This window comes from Artemia franciscana, chromosome 16 (assembly GCF_032884065.1).
Source record: "Artemia franciscana chromosome 16, ASM3288406v1, whole genome shotgun sequence".
Lineage (NCBI taxonomy): Eukaryota > Metazoa > Arthropoda > Branchiopoda > Anostraca > Artemiidae > Artemia > Artemia franciscana.
In genome coordinates, this window is record NC_088878.1 from 17,208,796 (window position 1) to 17,233,113 (window position 24,318).

Consider the following 24,318-nt stretch of genomic DNA (forward strand, 5'->3'; position numbering starts at 1 on the left):
GTCTAGCCTATGCTGAGAATCACGCAAGAAAACCATAGTATTTACTTAACCTATCCAGGAACAAAAATGTGACAAGTTCTTCCATACCTTTCACGGAATTGTTGTTTTTTATGGATACTTATTCAATTATTTTTCCCCTTTTCTTGAGTTTTTAATAAATACTTCTGCATTTTTTTTTTGTCAATAAAAAAGATCTGGTCAGTAGAAAAGACACTCGATAACTGACTACCCAGGGGCAGGTAGAGGGGGTAATTTCAGTGACACAAGCCCTCCTCCACAAAAGGTCAAAATTTGCACTACTTGCAGTAGTAAAGCGGTAAAAAATACCAATCCAACCAAAAAATACCATCCAACCCCCACCCCCACCCCCCAAAAAAAGATCTGTATGCGCCTCTGCGCTAAAAATCCTACCCGTTATATAGTATTAGGTTAATAGTAATTATCAGTAACATATTCAATTATAAAGACTAAGGAACTCATGAAAAGATAGTATCGTTGAACAGAATTTAATAAACTCTGATTTGTAAATTTATTTTGCTTTTTTTAAGGTAAATATCTGCTCCATATTTAAAAAATACACTAAAAATGAAATGCCAAATTTTATGTCCCTTTCCTATAAACAGGTTTCTCATCTGAATTTTCTTTTCTAACAATAAATGGAGGTAATTAACACTGTTTGGATACATTGGAAAATGACATCAGTCAGTCAGATTTTCATAGCCAAATAAAAAATTTGTTTTCGTTTTTTCTTTTTGACACTGTTTCCATTATGAATTGAACCCTAGTAAAACCAACCCCAATTTTAGAGAGAGGAAATTATGTTTTCCGCAAAGAAATAGCTGATCAAATAATTATAGATTAAACTAAATATCCACTAAACTGACAGATGGTCCAGGAAGGGTTCTCTGCTGCTCTTCTCCATAAATCTAAACAATTAGTTTTGAATAAATTTTTAATTTGTTTTAAATTTTTGGAAAAAGTAATTGTTGTTCACAATTGTTATATCGAAAGCTGCTTAATGCGTGAGATTAAAAACACTCTAAAAAATTACATTTAGCAACGCCTAACTCTTTAAGCTATCAATAGCTAAGATGGCAATCAGAACTTATGACGCACAATATCCTTGAAATAATATTCTTTAAAAAATAATTAATTGATGTTTAACCAACGCTGCTAACTTACCATTCCAGTGACATCCATAAAGTTCAACCCTCATGCACACCATCCTTACATGATGACTGTACGGAAAGAATCTTATTTTACTTGCGAAAATGGGTGGGTCCAAATCTTGCTTAACAGGAGTGTAAGTATTTGTATTCCCGCGTAATATCTAAAAAAAAATATTATTAATGAAATCCTCACTTTTAATACTAGTCGTACCTAATTGCCGGCTGAAAATCACCTTGAAGTGAAAAAAAAATCACAAAATGAGCTATTTTAAGTTCTTGATTTAAGCTCAATCCCACACGTTCGGTTTTTTACGTTTGTTTCTCGCGTAAAAATGTTCCGGTTAAGTATGCATTGCAAAAATTACACGTGTGTATACAAATCATACGAAATATCGGCTCCTTTTTTCATGGACCTTGAAAAAAAGCAAAACAAAAATAAAATTGTCCTGCAGACAACCTCCGAGATTTGGGCCTTTAAGCAAAATACAATAGGTGATTATGTGTTATACCGCCAACACTCAAGAAGCGAAGTTAAGTTAATCGTAATGAAAATACCGAAACAAGATGAAAATATAATACTTTAGGAACAAATTATGGCTATATACTTGCATATTAGGGGACTGTGGGGTAACCTAACCTCTACCCCTCCCCCCTAATGTGCAAATATATAGCCCGAATTATATAATTCAAATTTATTATGTCACCCGCCAATTGTTTTCCACTGAGCATAAGCTATTGGTTTCTTAATACAGACAGATTAAAGCGCTTTGGTCTCGAGTTTTACACAGCGTAAACTTGGACTGTTGGCGGTATAGGCTAATACATAAATATCATACAATGTTTCATCGCATCGGTTCAAACGGTGTCATTCAATTCTCAAATAGTATGTTTTCTCTGGTGATTGAAAGGCGAGGGAGGTTACTGCCCACCCTTGTTAATGGTTTTTATAACTTTTTATGTTGACGAGGATGGGCGGTATCCTCCCTTATATTTTGAAAAATTTATTTTACTGTATAATACACCTAAATGAACCCTTATTATCGAAGCTTAACTATACACAAGTTAAACTTGAACATACAAAAGGGCCGAGAGAATGCAAAGCCCTTTATGTTTTGGCTTATTCTGAATACCATATTAAGAACGAACAAAAAAAATATAGTTTTCAGATACAATTAAAGGACAACGCTCAAATTGAAAAAAATCTTATATTTGACAGACGTTGTTGCCCCCTCAACTCTCCAATCCTAGTAATTTTACTTGCAATTGCAATAGGGGTGATTTTTCTAAATTTTTTCAAAGAAAATAAAAAACCTATTTTTTACTGGAAATATAAAAGAAGTGCTTTTAAAATATAAGAGGGGTAAATATCAGGGGGGAAACCTGTTCAACTAGAAAGGTAGCAACTTTTATTTTACCTTTCCAAAAAATTATTCTTTTTAACCAAAAGCTAAGGACAATAAAAAAGAATAAAAAAACACGTTCTTTTGTTTTCGAAAGACAACTACTTTGCCAAAAAAAAAAACTTAGAGATAAAGATGCAAATTTTATCATGTTAACAAACACACATAAAGTTAAATACGGCTGAAAATGTTTTTCCACACCTCTCACAAATTATGCCAAGAGCAATATCTTGCGTGGGCAAATATTTCCATCTAAACGACTACCAGTATCAGTTTCTCAAGCTAATACGATGGGAGAGTGCTGATTAGCTTGGAGTATCATTTTTATGCAAAGCTAGCCAACTAAAATATATTCTGACAATTTTAAAGGTGATAAATAAATATTTCGTACCTTCTTTAATTTCAGAATAATAACAAATAGCCAGATTAGAAGTAAACTTAAAAATGAAAGAAACACAATTTATATAATAAATACATTATACATATTAGGCTATATACGTATATATAAAACTATCCTTGAAGTACTTTTAATGCTTCGTTACACGATTCCTTGGCAAAATTATCTTAGAAAAGCATTGTTTTTTCAAGAACTTTTGCAATGTTTATTTTTGCTTATTTAGTAAAAAAAAAAGTTTTTTAAGAATAAAATTTTATAAAATAATAAACACCAAAATTTTTGTTCATTCACATCTGTACAAATTCAGCCGAGCTTCTTTTACAGGCGCATTTGATTTAATCAAAGTTTTATCTAATTTTAATTAAATGGTTTAGAATTTCCCTTTTTTCCTATCCATTATTCATGGTTCACCATCTTTTTTTCAACGATTATTTCACATAAACATTTAAAATTATGGAACGTTGAATGTGAATGCAAAAAAGTGATCTCTGAAACGGATTTCATTAAGCAAGGAATCTAACTTAACCTAACCTCGATGATTAGGTTTATCGATTGTTAGGAAAAATATACTTTGAAACCAATTGTAACCAATTTAGAAAAATCATGAAAACACTTGATTTTTTGCTGTTTTTAGCATAATTTGATTGTTATAGTTACTAGCTCATCTCGGGAATCCAAATACAATTGTTTCAATAAAAAAATAAATAAAACCAAAATGACATGCTTCAGTGGAAAAGCTTTTGCATTTCAAGGGAGCCGTTGAATTTTATTCTAAAATACGCACTTTTGCCCCCCAAAGTTCGTCAAATGGTGTTCCTGATTAGAATTCTAGAAATGTATCTTACAATAAATTTTTTATTAGTATTTCGCCGCTTTTATAAGAAGTACCAAAACTTTTGACGATAGGAACTTCAGTGCAAGTATGCATATAGAAAAAATTGTTATTTTGGTCGGCGAAAATGCCAATTAAAATGTTAAGTCTTCTTCTGGAATCTTTGCAATTCCTTTGAACAGTACACTAACAACACATGTCACCAAAGCTGTAAGCAAAATCCTTTGGCTGAATATGGACTGTTTGTTTTTTTTATAATTTTTAGACGCTCCCTTATTAGGAAAACAGTACTGCTTTGGTTAGACTCACATAATGCTCCGTCATAAGCAATCTAGAAAAAAGGTATACCTTAAGACTGATAGACAAAGATCCTGTCACACAATCAAAAAGGATCTATCAACTAAAGTTCACCTCATGTAAGATTATCATTGCCTATCCATGACAAAGTATAAAGGATGATGTTTTCAATTTGAATCGCGACCAAATTTGGTTACGGACGCCAAAGGATATGATTCATAGGGCACAAGACATCACGGTATAATATACAAAACACAGACTCAACAAAGGAGTTTATGAATTATTTTTACTTATGTTCGTTTAGTAGGTCTAAGAAAAGGTTTAAACCGTTAGACCATTGAAAAAAAAATTAAATCTAGATTTTAACACTGTAACGAAGGGTTACCCACTTTTAAGAATCGTGTACATCATGTTACGCTTCCCAAACGTAACAGGATTGTACCATAGACCGAGGGAGTTTATCACGCGAGGCAGAAGTGTTCCGTCTCTGGTATGGGACGATGCAATTTAGCAGGTGTGTGCCTACACGCGGCAGAAGAAGCGACACTTCAAGATGTGCGCCAGGTGGCAGAAAGTGGACAAGTCCTCTCACTGCAGCATGCCAGGGTCAATAGGTCAATGCACGCCAAGTAAAGAGTGGTGTAAGTCCCATTTGAACCAATTTAGAGAATTACCAGCCGGGGACAAATATCTTGTATTCTGCTGTTTACGCTAATTTCAAGTATTAAACTTCTATCAAGATTAGAGTTAACAATAAAGAAATGAATAGGGGATTTTCTGAACTTGGTTTGAAACTTAAATCGGTAAATTCCCTGTGGCAGAAAGCTTTATACTCAATAGTTAAACACAATCTATCTAATAATAACGTTTTGTTCTTCTTGATTGTTTTTTTTTTCAGGTGTGATTGTAACAAACCAGTGCGGTGATGGTAGAAAATTTGGGGATACCTTATTCCAAAGTATTTTTAATGCATAAATATGCTTTTGATGACACACCAAAAACCACAGTGAAGTGTTTCCCACCATATTGTGCTGCAACAATTTTGGCTCCAAAAGGCCAAAATTTCATTGGTAAAAACCACTAGATTGTCAAAGAATTGTCAAGTATTCAAAATTTCTAGATAGTATCTCATACCACGGTGGCCTGCAGTCCATCAATATGAAAAGTTTTTTGGTTATAATTTGATAGGTGCCAAACAAGCTTTATTTGAAATTAGAGAAATATCAGGTAATTCTCGGCTTTTTTTTTATTTAATTTCACTTAAAACAATATTAATCGCTTGTCTAGCTTCTAAATAAGAGCACTGTTAGTCGTTAGATTTTGGGTAAGTGGGTGACTTTTTTTGAATTGGGTTTATTGTTTTAATTCATTTTTTCTTATTTTACCTGTTATTTTCTTCCAATTTGTCTAACTTGGGTTTTTGTTTCATTTTGAGATACTTGTATGATATACCCCCTGCAGCTCGAGTTGCAGCTCAGGAAGTGAAGTTAGGTTAATCTTAATAAAATATACCTAAGTATGATGAAAATACAACACTATGGAATCAAACTTGGGCTATGTATTTGCACATTAGAGGCAGGGGGCCGTGTTAAAGTACAGTGGGTCTGCATGTAAAATGTATTAGCTACAACTGTTTTGATATTCTGGAGTAAGAATTGTTTTCTGACTTCAACTCGCCAAATACTTTACCCCCAACCCCCAAAACCCCCAAAATGTTCAAAAACATAGCCCAAATTATATATTTTCCATCTATTCTGTACCTTCTGTTTCTTTTTTCTCACGCCAAGTTGGAAGAAACTAGCGAAAGAAACCGATTTACCGTGCGTCAATGTATGTACAACTTGAGCTGCAGGGGGTTTATCATACCAGTACCCATTTTGATTTCCACATTTTTTTTCTCCGGGAAGGGGCTTGACAGATTTTAGGTAAAAACAATTGTAATTGTGGCCTTAAGACCAATTTTTATGAATTCTTCAGATCCCTGCTCCAAAAAGGTCACACTGGTGTGCAGTGCAGTATACAACTTCATTTTTAACATGAGGCATGAGTAATATGGCCAAATTTGGAGTCTGGAAAAAGGAGGCAAGCAGGTTTTATTTTGGACGGTAACATTTGAGGAGACGAATTTAAAAAAGAAACGAAAAAACGGACCAGAAATTCAATCTAGTCCGTTCCCTGATACGCTTGCCAAATTTCATCGTCCTAGCTTACCTGGAAGTGCCTAAAGTAGCAAGACCGGGACCGACAGACAGACAGACCGACAGACCGACAGACAGACCGACAGAATTCGCGATTGCTATATGTCACTTGGTTAATACCAAGTGCCATAAAAAAATAAAACTGGAAAAAACACGAACAAAATGTAGGAAACTAAGAAAGTCGTAAAACTTGGGATTGCGAAGCGAAAAGTCTACTAACTCTAATCTACTCCCTCCAATCTTACGATATGCAAGCTTTAACATAGTTCAGCTAAATATCTCATTGATATTCATAATTAGTACGTTGCTTTTAGATTCACATTTAAAACATAAGGAAACTAAACAGACGAGTTTTTGATTTTGCGTTCAGAGTTGTTAAACCTTAAAACAAACAAATTACCGCATATTAGAGAGGGCTGCCCCACCTAAACTACAACTCATCCTGCTAAGTATTCTTGCATATTATTTATCTTTGTATCAAAACCCTAAGTTATGCATTAAAAACAAGATATGTGAGATGGTTTCGAGTTATAAATCCATGTTTTCCATCCCTTTGCGTTTGTGTTTTTTGTTTACTTTTCAATGAAACATCTTGAGCAAGAAAATAAATCACAGTGTTTTCAACAAAGACAAGACATCAAAGGATGTGACAAACATGGCAATTTCGTATATTATGATAATATAGTTTCAGTCGGAAATACATGAAAAAAGTAATCAACCTAAAAAAAATACTTTCCTTAACTACTTTTTTTTATCAGACAAGAAATGTGGTTGGATCTAAATCTGAAAGGTCCAACATTGTAGCTATTTCACATATTTAATTTCTTTTGCAGTGAAATTGAGGTTGATGCCAAAAATGATTCTTAAGTGATCACCAAGTACTGATCATATGGGCATATATGCTTCAGTTTACACCTTAAAAATGATAAAAGGACATCTTCAAAGTCAAGAGGATCGTTTGAACTAAAATTACCTTGGGATGAGTGAGGTTGAGAGAGAGATAGGATCGAGATTTTCACTTATAGAAAATATTTTCAAGCCTAGTATAGCGAACAGTCAAAACTAGGTTTCAGCAAAACATACGTGTCTTGAGCTTGCAGTTCGTAACAGTGAATTCGTAACAGTTCGTAAAAGGACGAGAAACAGGAAGGTTGATGCCAAACACCATCATTCTGGTAATTTTGGAACTAATCAAGACTAACCTTACAAAGTTTTTTTTTTGCAGGGCAGAAGAGAAATGGTTTGAAAAGAGTTCTTTCCAAAAACAGTTCCTTCTTTCTCGAATTTTACCAAGTTTGGCATTTTTGGTACTCCTGAGAGAGATTCCTAATCAATCAGATTGCTCAAGGCGATCCATAAATATTCACAAGCAGCATACTGGAATCAAGCTATATTTATATTCCTCCTCCTCCCACCCAAGATTGGTCCAATAGACCTCCATCCTGGAAAACTAGAAAAACTATGGCTTAAATATTGCGGGTATCGCGTGCCTACCTTTATGTAAAGAAACATCAAATAAGACGAATCACTGCTTAAGTAAGAGAACAATATCCTCAAAATTTGGATCAATAAAAATATCAATTACCCAACAAAGCGAATCACAGTAGTACTTAGCGCAGAATACAGAGTGTAAACTTACTTGAACTGGCTTAGCTATTCGAAAGCCTCACCTTCTTGTTCACTGTCACTCTGTTCCATGTTTTTCAATGTCGTTTTTTCCCCAATGTAACTAGTAGTCCCTTCACATTTTCCACAAAGCCAAATATATTTTAATATAATTTTTGCTGCAAGACCATCGTAGTACCGAGCACTCTCATAGAGTTGTAAAGAAATACCAAAACAAGAGCTAAGATCTCATATGGCACTTGTGACGAGGCAAGAAGAGCTAAGAGCCAAGAGCTCATATGGTATGAGCTCTAACAAAGTTCCAAGAATCAATAGATTGATTTAAAAGGAAAATCAGAGGCTTAATGCAGGTCAGGATTGAAATAAGAGCTCTGAGTCACGATGTCCTTCAAAATATCAAAATTCATTAAGATCCGGTCACCCACTCATAAGTTATAAATACCTATTTTTTCCAATTTTTCCTCTCCCTTTAGCCCCCCAGATGGTCGAATCTGGGAAAACGACCTTATCAAGTCAATTTGTACAGCTCCCTGACACGCCTACCAATTTTCATCGTCCTAGCACGTCCAGAAGCACCAAACTCGCCAAATCACTGAACCCCTCCCCCCCCCCAACTCCCCCAAAGAGATCGAATCCTGTACGGTTACGTCAATCACGTATCAAGGACATTTGCCTATTCTATCCACCAAGCTTCATCCCAATTCCTCCACTCCAAGTGTTTTCCAAGATTTCCCCCTCCAACTCCCCCTAATGTCAAAAGATCTGGTCAGGATTTGAAATAAGAGCTCTGACACATGAATTCCTTCTAAATATCAAATTTCATTAAGATCCGATCACCTATTCGTAAGATAAAAATACCCAATTTTCACGTTTTTCAAGAATTTGATTTCCCCCTCCACCCCCTCCCCCTATGTCACAGGATCTGGTCGGAATTTAAAATTAGAGCTTTAAAGCACAAGATCCTTCTAAATGTCAAATTTCATTAAGATCTGGTCATCCTTTCGTAAGTTACAAATACCTCATTTTTCCAAATTAACCCCTCCCCCTCCCAACTCCACCAAAGAGAGCAGATCCGGTCCGTTTATGTCAGTCACGTATCTTAGACAGGTTTTTATTCTTCCCATCCAGTTTCATCCTGATCTCTCCGCTGTAAGCATTTTCTAAGACTTCCCCTCCCCGAACTGCCCCCCCCCAATGACGCTGGATCCGGTTGAGATTTAAAATAAGAGACGTGACTTAAGAGGTCCTTCTAAATATAAAATTTCATTAAAATCCGATCGCAGCGTCGTAAGTTAAAAATACGTAATTTTTTTATTTTTTCAGAATTAACCCCTCCCCCCAATAGAGCGGATCCTTTCCAGTTATGTAAATCACGTATCTAAGACTTCTGCTTTTTTTCCGCAGGTTTCATTCCGATCCCTCCAATCTAAGCGTTTTCCATGATTATAGGTTCCCCCACCCCAAACTCCCCCCAATGTCACCAGATCCGGTCGGGATTTAAAATAAGAGCTTTGAGACACGATATTCTTCTGAATATCAAATTTGATTGAGATCCGATCACCCGTTCATAAGTTAAAAATACCTAATTTTTCTAATTTCTCATAATTAATCCCCCCCTAAACTACCCCAAAGAGAGCGGATCTGTTTCGGTTATGTCAATCATGTATCTAGGACTTGTGCTTATTTTTCCCACCAAGTTTCATCCCCATCCCTCCACTCTAAGCGTTTTCCAAGATTTTAGGTTTCCCCTACGAACTCCCCCCGCCATTGTCACCAGATCCAGTCAGAATTTGACATAACAGCTCTGAGATACGATATCCTTCCGAACATCAAATTTCATTAAGATCTAATCAACCGTTCGTAAGTTAAAAATACTTCATTTTTTCTATTTTATCCGAATTAACGCCCCCCCCCCACTCCCCCCAAGATGGTCAAATCAGAGAAACGACTATTTTTAATTTAATCTGGTTCGGTCCCTGATATGCCTGCCAAATTTCATCGTCCTAGCTTACCTGGAAGTGCCTAAAGTAGCAAAACCGGGACCGACAGACCGACATGTCGGTGGATATGTTATGCCTCGAAATAATTCAATGGGTTTTTACACTTTTAACTAGAATTATTCTTTAGAATTTTTCTGTAAGATTACCAGACTAGCAAGCCTCGTTGAGACTAGTTTCATATTATTCAGTTTCGATGAAAATAAGGGCAGGCTTTTCTATGCCTCAGAAAATTTCATGTTTTGCCTATGCCAAAAATTTGAGAGGTTGAACATTATTTAATACAATTAAGGAAGAAAAGAATCCGATCATAAAGGCTTACCATGCGTCTCAGTTTGGCTTTGGACATTCCCGAAATAAGACTTCCAGTTTTCCAAGATGTTGACATTAAAATTAAAGAATATTGGTTTACAGTCTCACCTTGTATAGTAATAGTAAATCCGTAGTAAAAGTACTAGTCATCCGTTTCTTTTCATACGTGCATAAGGGCCTGGTGTCTCTCCAGCTCGTTAATTGCAAAACCGACAAATAAAAGTCTTATTAGCTGACGACCGGTACACTCGCGATTCAACATCTCCGAGAAAGGTACAAGGCATGCTGATGATTGCTTGATTTTTTCCAGTTTTTCTTAAAGACTTTTTTTCTTACTGAACAAGGTATCTCCACCTTTGCGATGTGAACACAACAGCTTTTAGACTTCGACTTTTCCATTCTTCCATGCATCACACCTTTGATTAACGATCCAGTTATCGAGTATGCTTGTAAAATCCTTCAAATGCAAGCTCCTGCTTTAACGTCTCAGAGTTGACACATTTGAGAATGATATCCGAGGATGACCTAAACTCTTCTGCTAGCAGGCTGCCTTTAGTTGCAGATGGTCAACTTTCAACCAGTTCGCATCGGTAGGTACTCGTCTGCTCACCAATCCAAAGAGACTATCCGACTCGAATGAACAAGGGTGGTAAGCAAAGATCACGCACTAAAACTGTTTTTAACTTTCGAACCATATTTTTGGGAAAATTCTCAACCTCTATATGTTAAATGACGGTCAACGGTAATTAAGTATGCTGCTAAATTTGTGGTACTTTGTTACCTAAAGACAATGGGAGCTTAGTCTTGTTCTTTAAGTGCAAACGTTTACATATTTATCTTCTATTTAATCCTGGATTTGAAAATTAATCGGTGTAGCTTTTACTATTTTTAGCTGCTCCCCACTATTCTACCAATTTACTATGTTTCTGAGAAAAAACTTGATTTTCTAAAAATGCAAAATCAAGATGAAAGCGTAAAATTTCTTCAACATCTTTGTTAATGTTCCATTTTGTTGTATCATTTTACTTTTTACTTCTCACTAGCCTCAGGTACCATCAATAGGTTCAAAGACTGCAATGGTGATAGCAGCATGTGCCTGAGCTAATAAAAGCCATGGTGGATATTGCAAGGTTTTCAGCCCGTCTCTGCACGCTATTAAATAAAAAAAAAAAATAGTTTTCTTAATTGAAAATAAGGAGCGACATTAAAACTTAAAACTAGCAGAAATTACTCGTGTATGAAAGGGGCTGTTCCCTACTCAACGCCCTGCTCTATACGCTAAAGTTTGACTCTTTCTCTCAATTCTACTTTTTAAAACAGTAAAAACTTTAGCGTAAAGATCCTTTCATACACGGAGTAATTTCTATTCGTTTTATGTTTTAATGTCGCTCCTTACTTTCAGTTAAAGAACTAGTTTTTTTTAATTTAATTTCTGAACGTTTTTGAATTAATGCAAGTTTGATTTTGGCTCTCCGCACATAAATCATTAAAATGAAATTTGCATATTAATTCTTTTTTGGCTAAACGGCTTTCTCTTAGTTTTGACCAGATGATTTTGAGAAATAAGGGGTGGGGAAGGAGGCCTAGTTGCCCTCCAATTTTTCGGTTACTTAAAAAGGTAACTAAAACTTTTAATTTTTAACGAACGTTTTTATTAGTAAAAAATATACGTAACTTAAGAATTAACTTGCGTAAAAAACTTCTATATTCTTATATTTTTATTATGTATATGAGGGGGTTTGTCCCCTCGTTAGTACCTCTCTCTTTACACTAAAGCTTAAGTTTTGTCCCACTTCTTTAAGAATGACCCCTGGATCAGAAAGGCCATAGAATAAATAGTTGAAATTACTAAAGATACTTTAGCATAAAGAGCGAGATATTTAGGAAGAGAAGAACCCCTCATATGCGCAATAATCTCTTTTCGTTTTAATTTTAATGCTACTCCTTACTTTCAATTGAAAAAACTTTCATGTTTATTTTTTCATTGTTTTTTTTATAGTAATGCTAGAAAATCCTGCGCCCTTTTCATTGAATTTCTCTTCCCCCATGACATATTCCTCCAAGGAAAGATCCTCCAACATACCTCCCTCCCCTCAACCCCCTTAACCAAAAAAAAACCCTGAAAACGTCTATACACTTCCAAATAACCATTATTGTATGTAAACAATGGTCAAAGTTTGTAACTTGCAGCCTCTCCCCCGGGGACTGTAGGGGAGTAAGTCATCCCCAAAGACATAGTTATTGTTTTTTGACTATGCTGAACAAAATGGCTATCTCAAAATTTTGATCCGTTGACTTTGGGTAAAAAATGAGCGTGGGAGGGGGCCTAGGTGCCCTCCAATTTTTTGGTCACTTAAAAAGGGCACTAGAAGTTTTATTTCCGTTAGAATGAGCCCTCTTGCGACATTCTAGGACCAATTGGTCGATATGATGACCCCTGGAAAAAAAAAACAACAAATAAACACGCACCCGTGATCTGTCTCCTAGCAAAAAAATACGAAATTCCACATTTTTGTAGATAGGAGCTTGAAATTTTTGCAATAGGGTTCTCTGATACGGTGATTGCGATGATGTGATTTTCGTTAAGACTCTATCTTAGACTTTTAGGGGGTGTTTCCCCCAATTTTGCAAAATAAGGCAAATTTTCCCAGGCTCGTAACTTTTGATGACAAAGACTAAATTTGATGAAACTTGTATATTTAAAATCAGCATGAAAATCCGATTCTTTTGATGTATCTTTCAGTATCAAAATTCCGTTTTTTAGAGTTTCGTTTACTATTGAGCCAGGTCGCTCCTTACTACAGTTCGTTACCGCGAACTGTTTGATTAAATAAAAAAAAACTAATTTTTTTTAACTTAAAGTAAGAAGCGACATTAAAACTTAAAACGAACAGAAATTACTCCGTGTAAGAAAGGGGCTGTTCCCTTCTCAATGCCCCGCTCTTTACGCAAAAGTTTGACTCTTTCTCTCAATTCTACTTTATTAAACAGTAAAAAACTTTAGCGTAAAGAGCGGGGCGTTGAGAACGGAACAGCCCCTTTTTTACACGGAGTAATTTCTGTTCGTTTTAAGTTTTAATGTCGCTCCTTACTTTCAGTTAAAAAAACTAGTTTTTTTAATTTAATTTCTGAACGTTTTTGTATTAATGCATGTTTGATTTTGACTCTCTGCACATAAATTATAAAAAATGATATTTGCATATTAATTCGTTTTTTGGCTAAATGGCTTTTTCTTAGTTTTGATCAGACGATTTTGAGAAAAAAGGGGTGGAGGAGGAGGCCTAGTTGCCCTCCAATTTTTTGGTTACTTTCCCTTATTTTCTAAAATAAGGCAAATTTTTTCAGGCTCGTAACTTGTGATGGGTGAGACTAAACTTGATGAAACTTTTATATTTAAAATCAGCATAAAAATCCAATTTTTTTGATGTATCTTTTAGTATCAAAATTTCGTTTTTTAGAGTTTCGTTTACAATTGAGCCGGGTCGCTCCTTACTACAGTTTGTTACCACGAACTGTTTGATACCTTCGCTGATGCATGAAGAGTATTCCAACATTTGCTCTGTACAAAGGTCAGAAAAAAGACCCACCTAGAATATATCGTGGTGCCTTACTATGAAATTGCCGTTATTGGATTCGACACACACCTGAAAATTTTACATTTTTCTGGTCAGCCATTTTTAAGGTAAACTTTATGGAACTTTGTGCCCAAGAGATGGTTGAAAGATATTGAGAACCGCGGCATCGTATTGGCTGCATCCAATGATGATAATCTTTGCACAGCCAGAAATTTCAACTTATGTGCCTCTAATCTGCTTCGTTTTCTGTCTCAGGCTCTTTCGATGTCAGCAAAAAAAAAGTTCACAAAAATTATCAGAAACGCCATATTTTATTCCACTCCTGGATGCTTGTAGTTTTAACAAAACTATAATTTCCACTTAACTTTATCTGTCTCTGTGTCAGCTTTAATATCCCCCAGAACCAATAAAAAGGCAAAATACTCACAAAAGGAAATGGAAATAGCAAACCCCTTCTGAACTTACAGGCTATGTATTTTGTAATGAATTTTTTCAATAAATCTATGACAATAGGTGAACTATATTTTAATACAAGATATCACAGATGAACTATGATTCTTGTAGGGAAACACTCGAGACGGTAGAGCGAGGCACAGGTCAGTAAGCTCCCGTTCCCCTCCCTTGTGTGGTCCTGTCGTTTATAGCCGCAATTAGAGAAAATTGCACTTTAATGCATTACACATCCCAGGCACTACGCGGGTAGTCATTTGAGGGGAGAATTTTGCAACATATTTGATAACAAACACCAAAAATGCGTAAATTATACTGCAAATCTACGGAACTAGCGGAAAGATCACTTTGCAGGCTTTTTGAGCCTAGACCACATGGTTTGAGTGTACCATGCTTCCTTTACAACTCGAGCAATTACCCCTTCTTTCACCGCAATGGGGTTTGGTTCATCCTAATGGCGCTCAGGCCTTTGACTTTTGAAGATGGACATTAGATTTGCTAACGCAGTGCTTGGACCGTTAATTCTAACTTAACTTACGGCTTAATTACTATCTATTGATTCAAAATAAACTCTCCCAGAAATAGAACCAACCCGTTATGACATGAAGTACGTGTAATGAAAAGGTACAAGTCATGGGGGTCAAATTAATTTTAGCTTTGTTTTCTGAAAGTTATTGCGATTTGAATTGCAATGCTCCGTCCGTGATTGCTTCAAGATTAAGCATACAACGTTTCAAATTTCTAGCTTGAATAGTTGAAACTATCAGTGCTTAAATGTGTGACCCTATTCCTTAAAAACTCAATCCAAGCTGTTGAAATTTTCGTAAGTGGACAGTTTTCATTTTTGAAATTAACTAATTTCTGGAGAAAGAAATATTTGAACACAACTTTTTGGCCATGCTGAATATTTACTAAACTACAGGCGACTATCAAACCTTTTCATCGACTTCACTTGGATTATGCCGCAATTAATTTCCCCTAAAAACAGGCTTACCAACTTCAACGATTGCTCCTTATCTTGATCTTAATACGTCTCTGTCATTGTTGGATCCCAATTTTGTCAAGAAAACCAACTTGACTTGAAAAAATAGGATGCTATAACATCCTATGAAGTATTCAAATTATTTATTCCATTGCATATTTATTACGGACAAAAATAATGGGTACCTTATAGCATTTCGTGAGCGTTCTGATTAATGGTTAAGTCAACCGTGTAGGTGTTATGATCAAAGTGATTAAGGCCTGTCAACCTCATGCTTTACCGACTATTTTTGCTATACACTGAAACTTTGCCACTTTTCTGGCGCTCCTTAATTAAAAACAACGAGGAATAATTTTGTGTTTTTTTTTTTTTTTTTTTTTTTTAACTTATCAAAGTTGCATGAGACAGGGGAGCTTGTTAATTGAAGACATTTTTGGGCAAAGGAAAAACAATCAATCACCTGTTTTTGTGTTTTTTCTTCCCAACTTTAGAGCCCTGAAATATTGCCTCTTCACCGAATGATATTCAGAGTAGATGTGCCTATTGTTCTTGACATGGATAATCGTCAATCCCTCAAAAACAAAATATTTGGAGTAAATGTACCCTTCTGCATAATTGTCTGGCAATATTGCACATCTATGAGCAAAAGGAAGATACGGTTGAACTGGGGAGCCGTGCTACATTGTTGATTAAGCAAATTTCACGATTTTCCGAATTGTTAGGCTTCTTTAATAAATATTTTGCACTTTCCAAATATTTCAGACTTTTCCCTAAGAGCAGTTAAGCGTTTTTATTTCCTGGCAAGTTACGTTCTTGGCCATACAAGCTTTGTAAAATGAAAAATTGTATTGATGATTTTATAGTATAGCCTTTGGTACTAGTTTTACTATGTTTAAACCTAGTTTTTTTTTTTTTTTTTTTTTTTTTTTTTTTTTTTTTTTTTTTTTTTTTTTTTTTTTTTTTTTTTTTTTTTAGATACACTGTGACACAAAGGAAAGAAATTTATAATCCTACCTCTTCTCCTTTGTAGTTCTTATAACGAGTCCACTTTCCAAGAGACTCTCGCCAATAATCAACCATAAAATGTTCAGCGTATTCCTGACCTTGGCCGTTTCCAAACCGACCCTGTGTTTCTACTGTGGTTATAACGTGTGTTGTCTTTAAATTAACTTCAAGCCAGTCACTAGGCTCGTGCATTGTAGGTTGGTTGGGGCACCATGCCCCTCCTAATCGCTCTTGTCGAACCCTGGAAATAAAAATGTTTAAGACCTATTCAAAATGAGATTACTAATATCGAAATTTAGCTAGCGCTTGTTCAATGAATCACTTAAAGCCAATCAAACAGTTCGTGGTAACGAACTGTAGTAAGGAGCGACCCGTTTCAATAGTAAACGAAAATCTAAAAAACAGAATTTTGATGCTAAAAGATATATCAAAAGAATTGCATTTTTATGCTGATTTTAAATATATAAGTTTCATCAAATTTAGTATTTGTCATCAAAAGTTACGAGCCTGAGAAAATTTGCCTTATTTTGGAAAATAGGGGGAAACACCCCCTAAAAGTCATAGAATCTTAACGAAAATCACACCATCGCATTCAGCGTATCAGAGAACCCTATAGAAAAAAAATTCAAGGTCCAATCTACAAAAATGTGGGATTTCGTATTTTTTGCCAGAAGACAAATCCCGGGTGCGTGTTTATTTGTTTGTTTGTTTTTTTTTTTTTTTCCCGGGGTCATCGTATCGACCAAGTGGTCCTAGAGTGTTGCAAGAGGGATCATTCTAGCAGAAATGATTTCGAGGGCACCTAGGCCCCCTCTCACGCTCATTTTTTCCCAAAGTCAACGGATCAAAATTTTGAGATAGCCATTTTGTTCCACATAGTCGAAAATCATAATAATTATGTCTTTGGGGATGACTTGCCCCCCCCCCCCACAGTCCCTGGGGGAGGGGCTGCAAGTTACAAACTTTGACCTATGTTTACATACAGTAATGGTTATTGGGAAGTGTACCGACGTTTTCAGGGGGATTTTTTTGGTTTGGGTGTGGGGTTCAGGGGAGGCGGCTATATGGGAGGATCTTTCCTTGGAGGAATATTTCATTGGGGAAGAGAAATTCGATGAAAAGGGCGCAGGATTTCCTAGCATTACTATTAAAAAAAAAACAATGAAAATATAAACATGAAAAAGTTTTTTCAATTGAAAGTAAGGAGAAGCATTAAAACTTAAAACGAACAGAGATTATTACGCATATGAGGGGTTCTAAAAATACTTTAGCATAAAGAGTGAGGTATTTAGGAGGAGATAAATACTTCACTCTTTATACTAAATTATTTTTAGTAATTTCAACTATTTATTCTACGGCCTTTCTGATTCAGGGATCATTCTTAAAGAATTGGGACAAAAATTAAGATTTAGTGTGAAGAGCGAGGTATTAACGAGGGGAAAAACCCCCTCATATATATAATCAAAAATATAAGAATATAAAAGTTTGTTATGTAAGTTAATTCTTAAGTTAACGTATATTTTTTACTAATAAAAACGTTCGTTAAAAATTAAAAGTTCTAGTTGCCTTTTTAAGTAACCGAAAAATTGGAGGGCAACTAGGCCTCCTTCCCGCCCCTTATTTCTCAAAATCGTCTGATCAAAACTAAGAGAAAGCCATTTAGCCGAAAAAAAGAATTAATATGCAAATTTCACTTTAATAATTTATGTGCGGAGAGCCAAAATTAGACATGCATTAATTCAAAAACTTTCAGAAATTAAATAAAAAAAAACAAGTTTTTTGAAATGAAAGTAAGGAGCGACATTTGAACTTAAAACGAACAGAAATTACTCCGTATATGAAAGGGGCTTTTCCTCCTCGACACCTCGCTCCTTGCGCTAAAGTTTGATTCTTTCTCGCAACTCTACTTTTTAAAACAATAAAAAAACTTTAGCGTAAAGAGCGGGGCGTCGAAGAGGAAAAGCCCCTTTCATATACGGAGTAATTTCTGTTCGTGTTAAGTTATAATGTCGCTCCTTACTTTCATTTCAAAAAACTTGTTTTTTTTATTCAATTACATTCAAAAAGGAGGTTAAGCTGATGTCCAACATTGGATGAAGTCAAAACTGAAATTCAATTGATTTAAACTTAGCTAACGTGAACCAATCAGAACTTTTCCTTGAATGTCCTGATTGGCTAATGCCCAACCCTTATCCTGATAGAGAATGAATTAAAAAAAAACAAGTTTTTTCTACTGAAAGTAAGGAGTGACATTAAAACTTGAAAAGAACAGAAATTATTCCGTATATGGTATAGTTTTTTATTGTTTTAAGAAATAGAGCTGTGAGAAAGAGTTAGACTTTAGCGTATAGAGCGAGGCGTTGAGGAGGGGACAGCCCCTTTCATATACGGAATAGTTTCTGTTCGTTTTAAGGTTTATTGTCGCTCCATACTTTTAGTAGAAAAAACTTGTTTTTATTTAGTCACTGATCGTTTTTTTAATAATGCCAGGAAATCTGACCCCACCTCCACGGAGAAACCCCCTCGAAATGGAATTCGAGGGGGAGGGGTTAAATCCCCTAAGCCCCGTGGATACGGCCTTGGTTTCCCGATTCATGCTTACAAATATCATTACATATTTTGCAACTATTCAAACTACATTCTAAGACCAAACTGGCAGAAAAAACGCCACGTGTTTCTTCTGCTCTAAGTTTACCTCATTAGGTTAGTTTTTTCTCTTTTTTTTTAGCACTGAGGACGATTTGGTGGAGGTCCTTGCCCAAATATCTACTTTGGTCTTATTCGCTTCTTATCTTTCCACTGCTGATATTACCCTCGTTTTATTGGCTATTTTAACATACTATCTTTTTTTTCTTGTTTGTAGAACTATTCTAAGACCTCTCATGACCTTTGACTATCTGAGACTAACTCTGTTGGTCAAGGAAGTTTTGAAGTTATGTGCAATGTCAAGTGCTCAGGCCAAGTGCAATGTCAAGTATCATTAGCTATAATTATTAATTAGAGTAAGCGCCATAGATTGAAACTATATATAAATAGAGGACTGTGCAAAGTTAGTGGATTATACACGAACTGATTATACCTCAGACATGTATTGTCATCATTACAAATCAAAGAACTGTCATAAATACAATTAGGCATGGCAAATTTAGCTCAATCGATCCATATGAAGTAGTTGAAATATTAACAAGAGCGTATTTAGAATTTGGGGGGGGGGTACAATTTTTTTTTAAACACATCGCAAATTCGTTTGTGTACATTTTGGTTTTCGAGTCGGACAAAATTTCAGAGGGAAGACACCATACCCACCCTGGATAGAGCCTTGAATTTTAATTAAAAGATTTGATCTTAAATGTTTAGACTTTTAACGCCCTTTAGGGTTCTAGTGTAAAATAGATGAGGTTAAAATAAAGTTTCAGAAACTTGATTTTTATAAATATAACCAAAATAAGTTTTACTACTTTCTTTAACCCACACTTCTTTTTTCTTATAAAAATAGGTCTGCCAATCGAGCTTAGACTAACTAAAACTAGGCTTTCGGAGATGATTAATTTCCCATAAGAAAATTTTCTCAAGTTGATAACAACGGCAATTTTCTACGCTAGAATAAGTCAAAAGCTACAGCCTTTCTATTTATTTGGTCAAACAAATATAAAGGCATCGTCAACTAGCAGTGTTTCCGTAATGACGGCCTTTTGTGTGTTCAGTCTTTTCTTTCTCATAGGGGAACAGTTTAGGACTATTCTTTGACAACTTACCTATTTTCAACATATGTCCCCTTTTGTGAAAGAAGAGAATCTGGTTTCTATCAAATCCAAAGTGCTGTAATTTCAGATCAGATCGGGCTTAATTGGATGTGACACTTGCCGAGAACCAAATGGGTTTTACCACGCCTCTTGTTCCATTGCGAGACAGAACGACCCTAACCTTATAACATTTTGCAAAAAATGACAAGTAGAAAGGACTGTGAGATAAAGTTTAATGAGTGAAACAAGATACTTATATTAGGCTATCTTACTTATTAAAATACAACCTAAAAAGGTACTTGTGTATTATTCAGAACTCACTCAATAAGTGAAGTTAGGTTCTTTCGTGAAACAAACTACGATGCAGGTACATTTTAATTAAATATTTTATATATAGAGGTGGTTAGGTTAGGTTCAACATCCCCCACCCCCTAATGTGCAAATATATGGCTAAAACTTTTGATAAAGCTAATAGAATAAAACAAAATATGATGAAAATATAATACTTTATTAGGAAAATTACAATTTAGAATTCTTACCTACCCTAACCTTTTGTCTTTGAGTTTTGTCTTTGAGGCTATGAAACCGGATTTTCTCATAAAATGTACCTGCATCGTAGTTTTTTTCACGAAAGAACCTAACTTCACTTATTGAGTGTGTTCTGAATAAGACACGAGTATCCGCTAAAAATCTGTAAAAGTAGACCCGGCAGAATCTTCGATTGTTCTTGACATAATTTACGTGCATTTGTGGCTATCAGCCAACACTTAAGTAATTTATTTAAAAAAAAAAAAAAATCACTCTCTGGCTAGCCTTTTTTTTTTAGCAAGAAGTCTTACAACCAGAAAAATGGAGTTGGAGTTGTTAAACCAGTGTTTTGGAACCAGAATCGGTTCCAAGAACTAGTTCTGGAGCCGGAAGAGGTAAGTAGCTTGAGAGATTTCTCGAGTTGGTATTTTTGTTGCAAATGAATTTAGACGCTGCTCCTCCCCATAGATATGAAATTATCTTTTTGAGCCTTCGTCTAAAATTCCAAAAAATACCCCCTCCCATCCAACGCTTTTAAAAATACGTGTTTTTGTACCTTCATTTAGAGAAAATATTAAACACCCCTCCCGTGGATTTTGAAGAAAGAAATCAAAACTTAATCCTTGCGCTGCCTACATTTTCGTAAATTCGCACCCCTTGCCAGGGATAAACCCAGTGGGGCCAGTCTTGGGGCCTGCCTCCTCCCCATGAATTCCAAATTTCCCAGAATTTCTGGGTATTTCTGATTCAGATTTAGTTTTAGTGTCGTTTTTAAGTGACTAAAAATATTGGAGGGTACACCCCCTCCCACACCCTGTTTTCCTAAGGACATCCAAGCAAAACTTGGATATATCTGTATGATTCAACAAAATTGAAAGCTCCAATAACTATGCCTTTGGGGATGACATGAAATCCCATAGCCCCTGGGGAAAGGTTCTGGAATTTTCCTATTGTTTCGCAAATAGTGTTTATTATTCGGAAACATGCAGATTTTCTTTTTTTTCAGGGAAAATTGGCTAGGGAAAGTTACGGCGGTTGGGGGGGGGGGGCTTCCTTGCATGACTTGAAAAACAGTAAGAAATTCTATAAAAATACGTTTTTCAACTGAAAGTAAATGAAAACTATTTTTAAAGAACTTCAAGACTTTATTGGAAAGATCGAAGGCCGAGGAAGGGGCAGTCTACCTCATATACGGAATATTTTCTGTTCGTTTCAAGTTTCAATATTACTCCTTATTTTCAGTTAAAACAAAATTGTCCTTTTTACTTAATTGTAGTAAAAAGCCACTATTTTTGCAGATTTTAAAATTTTATTTCCTCGTAATTAGAGGTATATCACTCGACAAGAATAATTTCCACTTTATACGTTTGGAAAGTTTGCCAATGTTGAGATCGTGGGGCGAGGAGTAAAAGATTGTATGAAGCGCAATAATGCTTCAAGAATAGAAGGATTTGTTTAGTTGTATTGTCCTTACATAATATCATTAGACTATCCTGAATATGATGGAGGTTTTTCCTCCTCAAATTTCTTCTTCGTTTACCAGTCTTCATTTCTTCATGTACCATAATGTTTCGATTTTTCGAAAATACTGCTTCTTCAAGAGGAGGGGAATCTGTCACCCCCTACGCCACCATGCGTGGTGAGTCAAAATAAGTTCCTTTAAGTAAAATCAATACCTCCTTATTAATCTTAAGTGAAAAATGCGTACCTAAAAATACACTTTTGAAGTTTTAGACACCCACCCTCTCCCAGAAAAATATATATTGATCTTTCCCAATAATTGGAGTGTAACTAAGCATCACATTACAACCCTTAGTATTAATGTGAAAACCGTCTACAATGACCACTCATTCTGTACATACTGCACAAAGGGACACACCCAGGGGGGGGAGTTCGGGTCTTATTCAAATTATTTAGTAAACTTTGTTTTGACTATTCTCCCTTCCGTCGAATTTTTCCTTATTATCTGACCCCCCTTCTCGAACAAGTTCATGGGTATGTGCCTGAATGCTTATATGCCCAGGAAAGAACACTTCCCTGCGTAGCAGTATGACCTTTGAAAGTGGGAGGCTATTTAAATAACTTTTTGACAGTTTTAAACTGATTAGCTATCGTTAAATTGTTCAATCGATAACACTTTGACAGACATTGGCATTTTGCAGTGATCTCTTTTGATACTTAGAAATTTTTAGTTTGACAATATAAGATTCATCAAGATCCATAATACTTTTGGAGGCTGTTCTCGTCTTTTTCTCTAAAATTGTGCAAACGTCTTGGGTTACTAACTTTTGATAGTAAAGCATAATCTTGATGTATAAGCTATAATGATTATAATATATTAATTTATAATAAATAATTTAGCTTGATTTTTTGCTATAAAAAGGCAATTCTTTTGATTACACATTATTATCAAAATCCCATTTTTCGGAGGGGGGGCTAAGGTTTGTATTAACAAGGATTATTTTTTACTGATCTTTCATTATGATGGTCTTTTTTATCGATTCCAAACATGTGACAAGACGGTCACATACGCTAGAGCTTATTGACAATATTGCCAAAATCTTCTTAATATGCCCTATATTTCCTTGTTTCCCACATAATTCATGTCCTATTGTAGGTGAAATTATTGAGTAGCGTTTACTTGGCTAAACATTAACAAAGTCTTTTTTTTTATATTTAAAGCATATTCGTTCAACTACTTTTCTTGTAAAGTTTATACAACTAAAAGAATAGTTTGTTACAAAGTAGCAAGGGTTGAGGCATAAATAACGACGAAGACCACACTGCCTTTCCATAACAAACACCAAAAACAAGAAGAACAATAGGGTATTTTTTAAGATAGTGGGAATCAAATTAAAATGAATATTTCGGCCCTATGTCCAAGGCCGTCCTCAGCAATACAAATAAGAAAAAACAACTTACGAGAGGATAAAATCAATAAAACTAAAATGAACAGTTTTTCAAAACAGTCCCAGCATCCTTACCTCAGCGAAGTTCAACCAGGATTGAAAAATAAATTGTTATGAAACGAGGCAATTCAATGAAATGAAAGAAAATGATTTAAAAACAGGTTTTTATGCCAGCCTAGCTTTTTTCGCTGCTGATCTTATAGGTCTATTTGTGACAGGTTCTGTGTTAATATCTATTGGTTTTTCAAAATATTTTGTAAGGTCATTTTTAATTAAATTTGTTTATAAAGCATTCAGTGAATATTCTCCTGAATCCCTATTTAAGGAAATATTATTATTAATCTTAAGTCTGATTTCAATTGCTTCTCGAACTACTTGCTTTATGCTTAGATCATTGCTAATAATGGCGGATTCTTCAAAAGTATTTTGTGGCTAGGATTTTCGAAAACATGGCTACTTAAAGCAGAATCAAAAGAAACAGAAGTAAGATTATTAGAATTCAGAGCTTTGGTGATCCGATTTAGTTGAAAAACTCAAAAACGTAAATATTTCAGAAAATAAAATTATCAGTAGCTTTGACGTTGTGTCTATGTATGCAAATATTAATGTAGCAGAATCCGAGAAATTATTAGAAAATAAAATAAATGAAAATTGTGACTTAATAGAAGTTTCAGCAACAGGATTAGATTGCGACGTTTTAATGACCTTGGTTAAACTTTGTAACAAGTATTCAATGTATTTCCAATTCCGTAATTCTTTCTACCAACAAATAAATGGCTTACCCATGGGTGAGCCTCTTTTCGGGTTACTGGCGAATATTTGTGTAGAGCATATTGAAAATTGGGCATTAAATTCATATTTTTTTAATCATATCTTTTGGGGATGTTACATGGATGAC

At 35.1% G+C, this 24,318-nt stretch overlaps 1 protein-coding gene across 1 annotated transcript in view; it reads right to left on the reverse strand.

Annotated features, from left to right (window-relative positions):
- Positions 1 to 24,318, reverse strand: part of LOC136037150 (discoidin domain-containing receptor 2-like) — a 158,650-nt gene that overhangs the window by 95,241 nt on the left and 39,091 nt on the right. The window contains exons 4-5 of the mRNA XM_065719663.1: positions 16,250 to 16,481; positions 1,183 to 1,330 (exon numbers count right to left, since the gene is read on the reverse strand). Of these exons, the coding sequence (XP_065575735.1) occupies positions 1,183 to 1,330; positions 16,250 to 16,481 (380 nt within the window). The remainder of the gene's footprint in view (positions 1 to 1,182; positions 1,331 to 16,249; positions 16,482 to 24,318) is intronic.